The following is a 15,476-nucleotide window of genomic DNA, read 5'->3' as shown; positions in this document are numbered from 1 at the left end:
AGTTGCACAGGGCAGCTGGCTGGTTCTGAAGATCTAAGCAGCGGGCCTTTGGAGAAGGCTGCGTAGTGGTTACCTGTCTGTTGTTGAGCCAGTCCACGTTAAACGCTCAGTTACCTGCGGTGTGGAAGGGGTACAGGTAGTAGACAGCGCAGTAAGGAATGGGGAGGAGGAAAGAGAGAAAGAAAACAGCCCCACCAGAGTTTCTTTACAAGCTTTGAATTTCACATTATCACATAGTAACCGTTTTGCTAAATACAAGCATGTTTTCAGTCACGTACAGACAGCTAAATACAGCATTATTTTCACATTTTGTTACAGTGCATAACAGAAAGCGAGGAAAGTGTATAGTATGCTTTTATTGTTGAGGTTCTGAGCAATTCCAGTTAACATGCAGATTGTTTTTTATGTGGTAGAGACCACAGAAAGTTAGTTGTTCGTTTTTTTTTTTTTCTTTTTGTCCTAGAGTAAAAGAGCTCCTGACCTGTATCCTGTGAAAGGTATCACCTTCTGATTTCTCTAAATCCCTCTTCCACTAGAAGTCAAAGCATTAAAACCAGGTGTTAGAAAAGAATTCTTAGCATATCCTATAAGTTCTTCATCTTAGAAAAAACATTCCAAATTTTGTACAGATGAATCTACATTTCCTATATTTTAATAAGCTGTCTAGAAAATGCAAGGAGTTAGAAAAAGATGTATATAATGCTTTCTCTATCATTTAATATAGCCATTTATTACCTCTTAAGTAGTTAAGACTGTGTACATTTTCTTCTGTACTGTTCCTCTTTAGAATTACACCACTTGAACTTTTAAACGAAAGATTTACTCTGAAGGCCTGAATGCACTTACTGATTTGGGCTTTCTGGAATCTCTGGGAGCAGTAAAGGGAAATGTCCAAAACCCATTAAATAAAATATTGTTTGTCTCATGAAAAGTGATCTTTCCCCTGCTGGCCAGGTTCCTGCGCAGAGAATTACAGAATTTTACTATTGCTAAAAACGCCATTGGATCCAAATCCTAACTGCCAGTACTGCGGCACTCCAGCTCTGCCACCCTCAGCCGGGCAACCCAAGACACACCGCGTGAACAGCTGGGCCCCGAAGGACCAACGTGGTTGCTTGGTGGACTTTCCATTCTACGAATGAAGAAACAAACTGCCCCTTCCATACTTGTTTGGCCTTGCCTTTGTCAAAATATGACTAAAACAGACCTGGTCCGAGCAAACCTTGTGCGTTCCACGCGGGCCAGCCCGTGAAAGCCCATGTCCTGTGCTGCTCTGCATCAGTTGTCACCAGTTTCCTTACCTAGAAAAAGATTTTTGGAAAGAGTTTTTTTTTGTTGGTTTGTGGGTTTTTTTTTTTGGTGGCTTTTTTTAAATCTTCAGGGCACTCAACTCCACAACCACTGAATCTGCCTGGCATTCACGGGGCTGTAGCACAAGGTTTTGGACACATTCACAGCCTGGCCAAGCGCGATCAGGGGTTAGCAGCGACAGGCGTAGGAAAGGCGCTAGCTCGCTGCCGCCGTCCCCCCGTAAGCTGCTACCAGCGCCCTCCCAGCAGGTGCGATACTGCTGCCACCCTGCAGAGCCCAGCAACTGAAATCGTTCCTGGAACACTGAAAATAAAAATGTTCATTTTTCAGGGTTTTGGTTCTTGCGGTGGGTTTGTGGTTTGTTGGGTTTTTTTTTTACAGCTTTAACATGGAAACCACGGCGTGTTTTTTTTTTTCTCCACACAGATCTGCCCACGTGATGCAAAACGGTTCAAGGGAGAAAGAGTCTGAACTCCACAGCAATCAACTCACACTTTTATAGATGGGGTAGCTTAAAAAGCTATGCCAAATATTTTATTCTTCTCTATGTAGAGGTATAAAACCAAAGCCTAGGTGCTTCCTTTGGTTTTTACCCAATCCTTCCCTGCTGCCCGTTAGCAGTTTGATGTAAAGCTTGCAAACTCCAGTTAAAAAGTCACTATAGTTTTGTTTGCTTGCTTGCCTTTAATAGACAGAACTGCCCTAGATTGCTGCAGGAGCACCCTGCTGCATTTCAAAAGCTTAAGTTAAAACTTAGAGGAAGCAAAGCTCAAGTGGTGACTGGCATGCCCAGAAAACAGTCACCTACACACAGCTTTTGGAACGGGCTACCATCCCGTTATGGCCAACCTGAGATGGATCCTCTTTTGTCAAATTAAAACACAGAGGAAAACAAATTTTACTCTTGAGCTGGTCTTGTGGCTTTCCTTTCCACCTGCTCAGACACGTCTCTTGTGTGCTCCTCCTTCCCAGTGCTAGTTTCTTCTTTCCCAGATGCCAAGAAAGAAAACGAGACTTTAACAGCAGAAAGTGCTGATGGAAGCTGTTGCTTTCCATGCTATTTAACTTCTTCAAAAGCAAAGCTCACCTTTTAGGATGGCTGATGCACCTGAGTTAAGCTTTTCAAGTTTTTTTTATTTTGTTGAGTTGTGGGGTTTGTGTGGTTTTTTTTTCTCCCCCTCACCTTTCCACTCCTCCTTGTGACCTGGCTGGTGACACACCCAAAAGGTCAGCACAGTGCACAAAACCAGAAATGTTGGCGCGTCCCCTCCCTGGCCGCAACACCCCAGCCTTAAGATCTCTCAGGACACAGTTCTCTCTCTATGCTGTCGATCGCTTAGTTCTGCCGGAAAGCCCTGACCGCAGGGTACTTTTGAGGTACTCACCAAGGCAGTAAATGCGTAACAATGCACTGAACAATTACTACTGGAGCAGGAGTTGGCACTTAGAATCCCAGTTCAGCACAGCAAGAAAAGCACTATTGGGGGAAATAATTTAAATTTTAATTAGGCATCAAATAGCTACTGTTTTCCTCTTCAGATCCCACAGAATATTTGCTAGCGAACTACGTTCAAAAACATAAGAAGGAAAATTCAGAAGTGTGCATTCCATGGCAGTAAGCTTTTCCTGTGGAGTTGGCCTTGTGAGGAAACGATCTCTGTGCTGCCTTTACACCTTCCTGGTAATAAACAGCTGGCACAAACAAAAATGCCCTCTTCCTTTCTCTGTCTGCCCATCTGTCATACGACTGAAGTATCCGTACTGTGGCTTCAATACCCAGCACGGAGCTGTGGATTTACCTAAAAGAGGACGCGTGCAGCGCCCTGGCATGTGCCAGCCCACTCAGCTCTCTGTATGCCCTCTCCTGTCTCGTGCAGCCCCTCATTCCTGCTTCCTGTCTCCTTACAACATCTACATGCACCCTCACTCACTCTCTGTTAGGTTTGTAGCCCCCCCCCCAGTTCTGGAAGGTTATTTGGAACAGAACATTTCTGTCCAGGGTCTGTTCTGGTGTCCAAAACAACGTGGGAGGCTGTTGACAGCGGGAGCGCTGCTCTCCCTTCTGGCACACTGAGTTCACTTAGTAAAGGACGTTTGGTTAGTAGAGTTCATCACCACTTGCCTCACTAGAAGAGCTCAGCACAAGCACCGCCTATCTGATTTCACCACTTCTTCTGACGAGTGCACTACGTTTGGGACGAACCCGCTCTTTACCCCTTCCCATCCCTCCTGGATGGAAATGTCCCCCCTTTTAACAAGCTCGTATATATCTCGAGTCAGATCAGTGAAGGCCTTCTCCACGTTAATGGCATCCCGAGCCGAGGTCTCAATGTACTTCATACCATACGCAGCAGCCAGTTTCTCAGCCTCGTGCCTGGTGACTTGCCGCTGCGTGTCAAGGTCACACTTGTGACCTACCAAAACAAAGACGATCTGGTACGGCTGGACGTGCACCTTGGTCTCTTCTAGCCATTCGTGGACGTTCTGGAAGGACCTGCGGTTTGTAATGTCAAAGAGGAGGAGTCCGCCAACTGAGTTCCTGTAGTAGGCTCTGGTGATGGACCTGGAAAGGAACGGGCCACAACAAAAGCGTAAGTTATAGCTGTTTGGGAAGAAGAGCAGAGTGAGTTTCACTTGGAATTTTGTTTGTTTATTCTGATTTCCTGTTTTTTTCTTAAGCCAAACGTAGCCCTTCTGAACTTTGTTGAAGAAAGCAGGCAGTCCACCACCCTGTCTACCCTGCAGAATACAGGGCAGAGAAGGCCATTCAGGCAACGTCCTAGCGCTTTTCGTTTGTGCTCTGTGGAGCTTGTCATTCAAAAAGACAACTCATCTTGGCTTAAAGACTTCATCCTTGGGTAACTAGCTGCCCCACCAATTTATTACAGCTCTGTTCAAAATCCCCATCCCCGGTTTTGGTCTCTATTTTCTAACACAGATTTCTGTACGCCCTTTGCGGTTAGCCTCAAGAGTCCCGTCCCTCGCCGTGTGAGTTCTCTGAAAACCTGGTGTAATCCATTGGTTTAGAAGCACTGTGACAAATTAAAGGGTTTTTTTGAAACCTAACTCCCACTCTCTGACAGACACATAAAAGGAGGCTACAGAGTCGGAAGGCAGACCGTGGGGATGTAGCTCCTTGGCGCAGGGACATCCACCGACCCCAGCGCTTTCTCCCACTCCGCCACTGGTCACAAGGGCGGCATGCAGCGTTACAGTTCATGCACTGACAGGAGCAGCCAGCCTGACCTCCCGAGTAACAGCAAAATGATACAACAGCTTCCGAGGGGACTCCGCATTACGCTGGGTCTTGTTCCTGCCAAATACTGACAACATTAAATAGCAACCAAAAAGACCCCCGAACGGCGGGCTGAGAAAAGGAGCGCGTCTCCCACAACTCTTCCGAGCAAGGGCAGCCTTCAGCGCAGCCAGACGCAGCGCGTGAAAGCAGCTAACGCTGGGTGATGGAGCGAAGCTGAGACCAGGAGGCTGAGCAGAGCTACAGGTCAATGACTACTACACGTGGAAAAACCAAGAAGCTGTAAAACTGTGGTGGTTTTGTGAAGTCATTCTAAATCCAGAAGGAATGATCAATTTTAGTCCTTGGAGGAATTCAGACTCAGGCCTGAACTTTTCTTGCTGGGAAAATGTAAGCAGTGCTGCATTTTTACCCTGGGACAAGTCCTTTTTTCAGACATGCAAGACTGTTGTCAGGGGTTACTTGGTCCTGGAGCGTGTGTATCTAGTGAAACTGCCCCAAGAAAGGATGAACTGGGGTTTTCAAAGATTGCTTTGTCAACAGACGAGCAGTGGTGGGTGAAAATCCAGAGTCGAAACTGAAGAAATCCAGAAGAAAGGAAAAAATCATAGTTGGCTGCGTTTGGATAATTTCTCCTCTCCCAATTATCTGGCTGAGGGACAACAGCAGCTCTGCACATTTGGCACTGAGGGAATTAGATCTGCCTTTTGCTATCTAGCCAGCTGCAAACAGATACGGGCGCTTTGAATTCACCCCCACGCTGTCACACGCATTTCTGCTTCTCCCTTCTGTTCGATGCATCAGCCCCGGCTCCTCCTGCCAACATCAACAATGCCCCAGGTACTTCTGAAAGACATGACAGGATCTAAGCTGAGCGCTGCTGTGAGGTAAAACCAGGTGAAGGTCTCAATGCCTTTTCTGAAAGCCTTTTCCAGACTGTTTTCCTTACAGACTGCAGGAAGCAAACTGTATTGCCCCCACGCTGTACACAACTGCCCAGTTCCCTTCCCTCCTCCCACCATGCTCATACATGCTCGTGCAGAGTACTGGGAGGATTTGCACCTCTTTTGGCCAAATTTTAACATAAATGCATTGATTCCCTCTGTCTGGGAACTCCCCTGTGCTCCGTACCCGTGGTGGGGACTCTGGTGCGTGGGGTTCGTGGCTGTTTGTTCAAGTCTTTCCCCTCTCAGCTGAGGGAGAGCTGCCGGCTGGAAAGAAACAGCTCTTCTGTAGGTGGTGGGACACGGTTCCAGCGAGAGAGGGCTGCACACGCTTTTGCTTTTGTTACCGTTACACAACACGGCATTTCAGACACGGAAATCACAGCGTGTGAGCAACTAGAGACAGGCAAAACCCAATGGATCCAGGAAGAACTGGACCCTGCTCTTCTACATCTCCAAAGCAGCCTCAGCGCTGCCTCAGGCAGCGTGTTTTGGGGCTTGATCTGGCAAAACAGAAAGGCACATGCTTAACTGTAATTTAAGCCTTGACTGCACGGAAATTACTTCTAATTTACGAAGAGTGAAAGAGCTCACCGCGGGGGTCAGGAAGAGCAGAAATGTAGCACAGCTGCAGACCGGAGAACGCCAACAAGGTGTCTTCGAAATAACTACAGTGGTTTCTTCCTTGTGGGGCAGCTGTTAAACTATGCAAAGCAGACTGGAAATGCTCAAATCAGAGAACTCTGTGAAAAAGCGGAGCTCATTCTTATGAATTTCCTTCTTAAGAAATTCCCTGTGCTATGACAAAAAACGTTGAAAGGCCTCGGAGAACACCTGCACCATCGTGCTTCTTGCCTCTGCCCAGAAGTCTGCGAGGCTCCAGCTTACTCCAGTAACAGCTACATCTTGCCTTTTGCCAAGAAAAATAACTTGCGGGAGGAGCCCAAGAGGTGCTGTCTTTATGAGGCACAAAATGGTGATTTGAAAGGGATAAACACAAAACAGACTTTTTGTTTCATTTCTCCCTACTTCGGAGTACACCGTAAAGGCACCTGGGCTGGCTCACTTCCCTCTAGCTTTTCACATCGGGAATTTAAGTCTGCGCTTTGGCAAGGGCATTTCAAAGTTGCACAATGTGTTTTTTTTATGTCACTCACTGTTCCTGCCCCTTACACTCTTCCTGCCTTTGAATGCTGCTGCCCATCGCCGCGGCGCAGCCCGCCCTTGCGCTGAAGGTCGCCTTCTCATCATCATGCTTACAACCCGAGCGCCGGGCCGGGTCACCCACCAGCGCTAAGGGTAAGCAGCCTCCAGGGCCCCAAACTTCCTGATGTGTAAAAGAAAGGAAATCGAAGCCATCCGACAGCTTCTGCTCTTCGAAGCAAAGGCAGCAGCAGGGGACGGCACCCAGGCGTGTTTTCAACAGACCTCAGCCCGAGATCCAAAGCTGGAAGCTGATGCAACTGCAAGCTGAAGCACCTCCTCTCTCAGCAGAAAAAAGCAGCAGCTCCTCACCCCGAAAGGCTGCAAGGTAGCAGAAGAAAAACCTGCCAGTGGATAAGGACGGAGTATTGCACATCCTGGGCCGGACGCCAGCGCCACAGATGCGAAGGAAGGTGGGGAGAGGGGTGGGAGCAGGGGAGGTTTCATCTATTGAATGAGACCAAAACATTCCTCAGGCGAGCCGTTACAGTGCAGAAGTAGAAGCTGTGCGAAGCTGCGCAGAGATGCGGTGCACGGAAAGTGCTCCCGGAGGGAACAGGATGAAAGAGCTGACGAGGGTTAAAGATGCATTAAAAATACAAGCAAATAGGAGGCAGGGAGCCGCGGGTACGCTCACACCCCTTCCAAATGAGCACTGTCTGAGCAGCATGCATCCCATGACAACACTGGCCCCCTGTTTGGACGGGGCCGAGCTTGCTCCAACCACGCCACCGCCGTTTTTACCACACGGTTTTGCAGGAAACTCTTGGCACAGTCCCACCTGCCACCTTTATTTTCCCTCATCGAGCCTCCGTGATTCTGGCTTAACCTCTGGAACGCTTTGTGCCTGCGCAGCGCTCGGCGCGGCACGCTGCGGAAAGCACCTGTCATCCCCGCACGGCCCCGGCCAAGGGTTCGTCCCAGCCTGGTCCTCGACACCTCCACCCTACAGACCCTAAAAACCCTACACACCCTACACACACACCCTACACACCCTACACAAACATCCTACAGACCCCCCCTACACCCTACAGCCCCTACACCAGAGCCTACACATCCTACAGGCCTTGCACACCCTACACGCAGCCATTTGAGGGAGGACAACAAACCCCAGGTGCACAAAGCCGCACAGCGCTTCTAGGGCAGCACTGCAAAAAAAAAAAAAAAAAAAAAAAAAAAAAGAAAAGGGGAAGGTGGGGAAGGGTGAAAGGTGGAATTTGACTCTTCTTTGTCTCATTCGCCCAACGCCCCCGCTGGCGCGGGCCCCCCGCACAAGGCCAGGCCCCGCACCCGAGGCCCCGCGGCTCCCGGCCCCGGCCCGGCGGGAAGGGCCGCCCCGCCGGGACCCCCCCCATCCCGTCCGCCCCCGCCGGTCTCACCGGAACCGCTCCTGCCCGGCCGTGTCCCAGATCTGCAGCTTGATCCTCTTGCCCGGTTCGATCTCCACCAGCCTGGAGAAGAAATCCACCCCCACCGTGGGGTCGGAGATCTGGGCGAAGCGGCCCTCGGTGAAGCGGCGGATGAGGCAGGACTTGCCCACGGTGGAGTCGCCGATGACGATCAGGCGGAACTGGTAGAGCCAAATGGCCTCCATGCTGATGCTGCCGCCGCTGCCCGCCTCAGCGCCCGCCCGCCGCCGCGCCGCCCATGCCCGGCCCGGGGGCGGCCGCCGCCGCTCAGGCGGGCCCCATGGCGGCCGGCGCAGGCCCCTACCCGCCGCCCCGCTACCGCCGGCGCATTCCGCCGAGCCCCGGCCCCGCCGCCGAGCTGCCGCGGGGAGCTGCGAGCTCCGGCCGCCGCCTCAGCTCTGCCGCGGCTGCAGCGCCCTCGCCCTCCCCGCTCCTCCGCCTCCACCGGTACCGGTGCCGGTGCCGGGCTGCGGGATGGAGGCGCGGCCGAGCGCGGGGCGCGGCGTGATGCAATGGCGGCCGCGCTCTACCGCACTGCCGGGAGGAGCCGCCACCCCCGAAACGCCGCCGCTGCGGGAGCCGTGCGGGGCGGGGCCGGGCGGGACCGTGCGGGGCGGCGGGGGTGGCCGGGGGGACCACGGGGCTGAGGGGAGCCAGGGGGCTGAGGGGGACATGGGGGCTGAGAGGAGCCCGGGGCTGAGGGGGCAGGGGGCTGAGGGGATCCGCGAGGCTGAAGGGCACATGGGGGCTGAGGGGGGCATGGGGCAAAGGGGATCCGGGGGACTGAGTGGGACATGGGGGCTGAGGGGGGCATGGGGCAAAGGGGATCCGAGAGGCTGAGGGGCACATGGGGGCTGAAGGGATCCGGGGGACTGAGGGGAGCTGTGCTGATCCCAGGGCCAGGTGGGAGCTGGGGGACCAGCCCGACCCCAAAGTGAAGGGGCACAGGCCAAGGCTAACCTTCCTCAGCTCCATTCCCCAAGACGAGGGGGTGTCTAGCAGGGCGCATGTTTTAAACCCCAGTCTCATTTCTGGAGAGATTCAGGCTCCTTACCACTGCGTCGGGGGCTTCGTGCCCATTGACATCTACTGGGGGGAGCCCAAGCGCTCTTTTGGAGAGCCTCTGCGCCACCACCTTGGACACTGGGCCACCTGCACCGTACCAGCCTTGTCTGGAAAGGGACAATGGTAATAGTGAGGAATCGTACCAGCAGGCTCATGCAACCCCGCATATCCACGTGCACACACGCATGTGTGTGTGTGTGTCTCTATAGATGTGTATACATACATGTGATGTGTGTACAGTCTCAAAAATTAACAGTTCTAGACATGAAATACCCAGCAACTTAAAATACCATAAATCTTAACAAATCCCTTTTCCCTCGCTCCGCTCAAGCGGTTTCTGGGCTCCGCGCAGTGTTCAGGAACCCGAGCAGCAGTGAACGTCACGCAGCGCATACGCAGACACCGTGGGTTGTAAGTCTGAGTTCTGACCGGGCTGTCCCAAACGGGCAGCGCCGTGCAGCACCACAGCAGCACGTGGCTCTGGGGGATGTGGCTGAGCTCAAGCGCCTGCTTGTTCAGCACTTGCCAGAGCAGAGTTTTGATCTCTGGAAGGGAAAATGAGCACGTATATTATTAAAAACAGTGCCTAAAATGTGTGTATTAAGTCAAACATTAAAAAAAAAAAGAGAACTATTGATGCTTTTGCTTTTTTTAAATTTATGAAAGCGTTGGTGGTTTTTTTTTTAATAAAGATGGTTTCATTAAAAAGCACTCCTCCTGCCTGACCACTACTGAAATAAACACATTCACAGTGGCTATTATATTCATTAGATCCTCAAAAAAAGGACGTTTATATCGGTATGAGCTAGTTAGCCAGTTTTCAAATTGGAGTAGGACATTAGAGAGACCATTTCGAGTCTTGAGGAATAAGTAGCAAGGAATCTTTTCAATATCCTTTGAAATATAATGTATTTATTAGAAATAACAACCCCAAAAGATCCTATTTCAAAGTACCTCAGGACAGGCAAGAAAAATGATGAAGCAATCTGCACAGCAACACAAACGGCGCAACGGAAAAATATTAAACCTATAAATCCGAGTTAGCGGTACATGAACCAGTGACTCATTGCCAGCGAGGCTTTGCGGGGATCTGGTGCACTTTACCATATGATTTCCGAGTATTCCACGCCCGTTAGTTCAAGCCCACAACAAACTGTGGTTTCCCTTAACCGGTTTTCTCCCCTCCCCGTGCACTCGCACTCCCAGTCGCCCCATTCCCTTTCTTCTACGGGTTTGCGCTCCGCAACACCCCCTGCAAGTCAGCCGCCCGCGGCACCTCTGGCAGCTCGCTCAAGGTAGAGATGCTGGTGGAGATTTCACGTCAGTGGCACGAGCGAGGACCAAAGGAGAGCACCAAGGGGTGGGCTGGTGCCCGGCAGATGCTGTCGTAGCCGGAGGAATTCCTGGAGCACCAGGGACCTGTTTTCCCCAGCAAATAAACCCGCAGGATCCCGTGATGCAGATATTATTTTTGTCTTCTCTGAACACAAGCGTATAGATGAACACAAGCTGCGTGACTAGGCAGCCACGATGTTAATTAGCAGCAACTGAGAAGGTAGGAGAAAATGAGATCCTGGGAGAGCCTTTGTTCTGGTACCGTTTTAGAAAATGGAAAATCTGGTGTCTGAAAGAAAGAGACAGGGAGTAACCTAGATTTGACACAAAAGCAGGTTTGTTGGCTGGGGACAGGACGGCGGGCACTGGTGAGAAGCCGCAGGACCGTGCGCGCTGACGACAGCGCTGGGAGCAGCCTCTGCGGGCTGTGGGTAGCCCTGGACTAGGGGCAACCCTTCAGCGCTCCTTCCCGTGGGTCCGGGGGCGATTCCGAGCCCCTTTCTCCTGGCAGCTGCCTGAAAACAGCAGTCTCTATCCCAGAGCAATGACACGAACTTCCTTGTAGTGTTAAGATGACGAAGCCCTAAGCAGATACTCATGCGGGGCTTTTGTGAGCCCGGTTCCAACCCATTTCTGCCATTCACAGTCAGCTGTAGTTTAGTTTTTCTCCAAAACCAGCCTGTGCCCTTTACACCCCGCAGCTGGCAGCCGGAGGCCGAAGCCACCTCCAAGCCCACGGCAGCACTACGAGGAGGAGAGCGCACCAGCACCGCACGCGCTGTGCAATTTTAATGCCCTTTCAGTTTCCACGGATACAAAACCCAATCAACCCGACGCAATCCCTTGCTCTGGGGCTGGCTGCACGGGGCTTGCCCGACTGAAAACAGTTACGGGCCACACGCCACGGTGATGGCACTGACGAGAACAGGGCTGGCTAACCACATGTAGCAAACAGTTTATGAGCGCGTTCCGAAAAAACATCCCTGTTAAATGAAGCCTGTCCAGGAGATGTGACACAGAGACAGATTACGCTCTTGACTGGGATGTGATTGTGCCCGTGGCCCGCGAGCTGACGCGTGCCACTCTCAAACCCCGGGCAGAGGGGAGGTATTAAGCGAATTAATGTTTATTATTTATGTGATGCCCACAGTTAGAAAGGGTGGTGCGGACAAGCGTAAAGCCAAGTGCACCACGCGGCGCTCAGGAACCGACAGCCCAGCTGACAGCAGGCACTGGGAGTGTCATTTAGGACGTTGTGACAAGGTGACAGCCTGAGAGCCTCCAACAGCAGTAGCAGGAGGGAAGCACAGGCAGGGCTGAATGCCAGGAGACACATGGTGAAGCTTCTGTCCCACCTTGGCTTTTGGCTGGGCTCAGGTGCCTTTTGTAGCGGGGGACTTCTGTGGCAGCCTGGCAGGCTCTGACCCCTGGAAACTTGTCCAATCTCCCTCCTCAAATGCCAACCTGTTGGCAAAACGCTTCCAGTGAGCAACAGCGTACTGTGCACCAAGGCAGCCCCAAGCATGCCGGTTGGGGTTCCAGGGGTGGCATCCTGCAGAGGTACTGCTGGTCTCCCCAGTGCCACACTGGGACCAGATCAAAAGCAGTAGGGCAGACACAGGCTTGATAAATACAGTAACAGCTGAGTGACGCTGGCTGTCCCATTAATGGTCCCTCATTAATACAGGCACACACCACCCAAATGTCTCTCCTGCACTAGCTGCCCAGGCTCCTTCTGTAGTCAAAAGAGAGAGGCAGGAACATCTTGAGAGCTATTTATCCCACTCAGCTTGATGGGATGAACCATCCTCCACCACCACTGCTCTCTCCCTCGGCCACAGGAGGAACAAGGGGCCCAGCACAGAGCAGCTGCTTGACCTCAAACGGCTTGAACTGCCCCATCCCCTGAGCAGGAGGCTCTGCCTCCTCCCAAGGACCACCACAGAGATGGGGCTGCAAAGCCAGCCAGGATCCATGCTGATGGGAGAGTGTGGGAGAGACACAAACGCAGAGCAACTTCAGAAATAACCAGAGAAACCTCTTCAGTCAATAGCAGGGCTCCGGAGCAGCGTTAGCATTTGCTTTGCAACCTGAACAGACAGGGAAGATTAAACTCTGGTACAGTGTGATCCACGTGGGTGGACATGCACAGAGGATAAGCTTGTCCCTGCATCCCTGCGAGTGGCAGGGCCACCCTCTGATGCCACAGAGCCACCCACACGACATGGCCTCCAGCCCCAACGGCTTGCACACGTGAGCAAGTCGGCTGGGTTTTTGAGGAGACGTAGAACATTTGCAAAACGTTTCCCTGTGACAATAAATTAAACGTCATCTCACTACCGTGGGATGGCTTACTCCAGATGCAGCTCCCGGAGTCTTATTTCAGATCACCACCACATTAAAATGGTCGTGGGTTGGCTGGTCGAAAAAGGGGGGCTCCCATCAAGAGATCGCTGTTATCTGCCTGAGCCTGCCTGAATCGAAGAACAGATCCTCCACTGGGAATATTATGTCCTTGTAGCTGTTCAAGACTTCCCAGGAAGGGAACAGGATCTGCTTGGAGCAAATAGAAGCTATTACAATCAGGATAAATTAGTAATGGTGAGTGGGAGAGAGAGGAGGAGAGGAAAAGAGGTTATTGTGATTTTTCTTCCTACAGAGCAGGTGTCTTGAGCTGCGTACATTGCCAGAAAACAGCTCCCTACCTTCCCCTCTGCACCCAGAGCTCAGACTGCTTGCTTACAGCTCAAGAGCTCCTTTGGATTGTTAATAACTAGCAGGATGGCCTTACAGCTTATTAGAGGCATGAAATCTGATTTCTGTTCCAACTGGTAGCATCTCAAGTTTCGCAGCAGCACGGGGAGGTCTGTATAGAGTGAGAAAAGGCAAAACGTACTTGCCTTTGCGCTGTTCAGCACCACTGAACACGTGCCTTTTTATCAGAAGCTGTAATGCCTGTTTAGGGCTAATTGTGGAGGTCTTTAAGGTGCTGCAGGGTGTAGGACTGTAGCTCTGCAAAGTTGTAGATATTCCATTTTGTAAAATACAGGACGCCAAGTAATTTGCTAAATCCTGACTGCAGTCCTGGAAAAAAAAAGGAAAACGGGCCAGCAGAAATACCTTCATACTCCAGACTCCTTCCCTTCCTCCTGAAAAGATCTAGGAAATCAGGGCTGGTCTAGCTAATTTGGATCTACAACGGAGGCTGGATTGCCACAGCCCAGACAGTGCTGCTGTGAGCTGACCTAGGACCACCCATCACCCTCCAACCAACCAACGTGCTCAGAAGGGTGGGAGAAGCCGGCAAACGCCCCAAAAGTGGCCACCTCAGAGCTGCCCACTCTTGCTCAAACCTCATTGCCACAAATCAGCCACCTCCTGCTCACGACAGGCCAGGAGCTGGCACTCCAGTACCAAAACACAGAGTCCTCATCTGGCCCCAAGAACTTCACCCTGACCCTTGCTGGCAGAGGAGTACACGGAGCCTCCCAAAAAGTGCAGCTCTCCTGGGAAGAAGCGGCTGCTCCTGGCTGACCCCATGGGAAGGGCCTTCTGCTTCAAGAGCTTTCCACAGGCCAGCAGGATCTGCACAGCATCGACGCTGCCGAGAGCAGCACGGCTCCACTAACACGTACCTTACAGCCTCTTTGAAATGTGCTTTTGCGTGGTGCTTCACCGTGAGCTTCCCGATGTCTTCTGACAACCTTCGCGACAGCGCTCAGAGGGACATCTCCCAGGCAGACGGTTTAACAGTAACAGCAGTCGACGAGGACACCTGAGGGGTGGAAAGTGCACAGGTGGAAAAGAAAAACGATTAAGCCATGAAAGATGTTAAAGTACAAAACAGCCAGCTAAAACAAACAAGTAAACCTGGTGCTGAATATGCTCGCTCTTAGTTACCAGGAACTGAAGTGTGTTTATTTATCCAGTTTTTGATACAGCAGTCTATTCCATACAATTTTTTTTTTGACTTAATTTAACAAGCCTGCAAAAATACAGCATTTCTCATTTCAACAGATCACGTTATTACATGGGTTGGTTTAGCCAGCATAATTTTCTCTCCAAACCTCCATAGTACTTCAAAGTTTTTTCCCATCTTGGTGAAGGATAAGGCTGAGTAAATATTTACTAATGGATAATTAACTCAGCCACTTCTTTTCCATCTCCTCTGAGACACTCATTCACTGGATTTTGTTCAAGATTCAACAATTCTTTCTTTCTCTTCTTTAGTTAGCTTGTAAACTATTTTCAATAGTTTCTGACACCTGTAATGTGAACAGTTCTGAATGGACATAGGTCATGTATTGTATTTGCCTGATGGGGCAGAAATACTTTCTAGACTCTTGCTTTCCCTCTTTTTTTTTTTTTTTCTGCTTGCAAAATTCCCAAGAAAAAGTTATACAAATACGGCATAAACCCAAAGGAAGTACATTCACTCTCAAATGCAGAACGCTCACAGAAAGCAGTTGCCCAGCAGCGCTGTAGATACTGAGGTTTGTGTTTTGTATTAAGAAGACAGTGCCTAAGGCTCCCGCGCTGTAACCCAGCATTTCACGGGTCTGCCCAGTCCCTGGGGTCACTTTTGAACCCAGCCAGAGCTCAGTGACCGCAGTCAGTTCCCGCTGCGTCACCGGTACCTGCATGCTCATATGCAGGGCGATGAGAGCCTTAAACCACATTTACCATGTGTATGAAGCCTTACCTTCTTGTGGAACTTTGCGTAACCCATTCTACAATGAACTAGTCAACACAGACAGAAAACCTTCCATCTGTTTTTTCCTTTTTCCACCAGTTACGACCCAACTCACGGTAGCATCGTCGCCCACCTATGCGCCCAAGTCTCTTTTACACGTGGCATTCACAAACATCAGCATCACAAGCCACCTACAACCACGCCGTTTAACCGGATACTCACAGGCTCCTCCGCTCCTCCATTTGACGCTAACAATAAAG

The 15,476-nt window shown here is 51.0% G+C and overlaps 1 protein-coding gene and 1 long non-coding RNA gene across 4 annotated transcripts; both read right to left on the bottom strand.

Moving 5' to 3' along the window:
* Positions 1–200: 200 nt before the first annotated feature.
* Positions 201–8,537, bottom strand: RAB39B (RAB39B, member RAS oncogene family). Of its 2 annotated transcripts, XR_015259674.1 has the most exons (3): positions 8,094–8,537; positions 2,697–3,874; positions 201–1,301 (listed from the first exon to the last, which is right to left on the bottom strand). XR_015259674.1 is itself a non-coding variant. In XM_086756206.1 (2 exons), the coding sequence occupies exons 1-2, from the start codon at positions 8,306–8,308 to the stop codon at positions 3,448–3,450; spliced, it is 642 nt and encodes a 213-aa protein (XP_086612332.1). In that variant the 5' UTR covers positions 8,309–8,537; the 3' UTR covers positions 1,773–3,447. The 2 variants fall into 2 exon arrangements, 1 of the variants encoding a protein (XP_086612332.1); XM_086756206.1 differs by lacking the exon at positions 201–1,301 and having other exon boundaries at positions 1,773–3,874.
* Positions 8,538–10,080: 1,543 nt separating this feature from the next.
* LOC147599365 (uncharacterized) lies at positions 10,081–14,245 on the bottom strand. 2 transcript variants are annotated; one of them, XR_015259802.1, is made up of 3 exons: positions 14,159–14,245; positions 13,424–13,607; positions 10,081–13,076 (listed from the first exon to the last, which is right to left on the bottom strand). It is a non-coding gene; the product is annotated as an uncharacterized LOC147599365 (long non-coding RNA). The 2 variants fall into 2 exon arrangements; XR_015259801.1 differs by lacking the exon at positions 14,159–14,245 and having other exon boundaries at positions 13,424–14,145.
* Between the last annotated feature and the right edge of the window lie 1,231 nt (positions 14,246–15,476).

Source organism: Chlamydotis macqueenii, chromosome 11 (genome assembly GCF_036417535.1).
Source record: "Chlamydotis macqueenii isolate bChlMac1 chromosome 11, bChlMac1.mat, whole genome shotgun sequence".
NCBI lineage: Eukaryota > Metazoa > Chordata > Aves > Otidiformes > Otididae > Chlamydotis > Chlamydotis macqueenii.
The sequence above is the reverse complement of the archived record's forward strand: the minus strand, read 5'-3'. Positions and strand labels throughout refer to the sequence as shown.

Excerpts from the sequence above, each read along its gene's own strand:
- RAB39B (XM_086756206.1), bottom strand. The coding sequence starts at position 8,308 with ATGGAGGCCATTTGGCTCTACCAGTTCCGCCTGATCGTCATCGGCGAC. Across the intron at positions 3,875-8,093 it reads GCCGGGCAGGAGCGGTTCCG|GTCCATCACCAGAGCCTACT; the intron begins GTGAGACCGGCG and ends GTTCCTTTCCAG.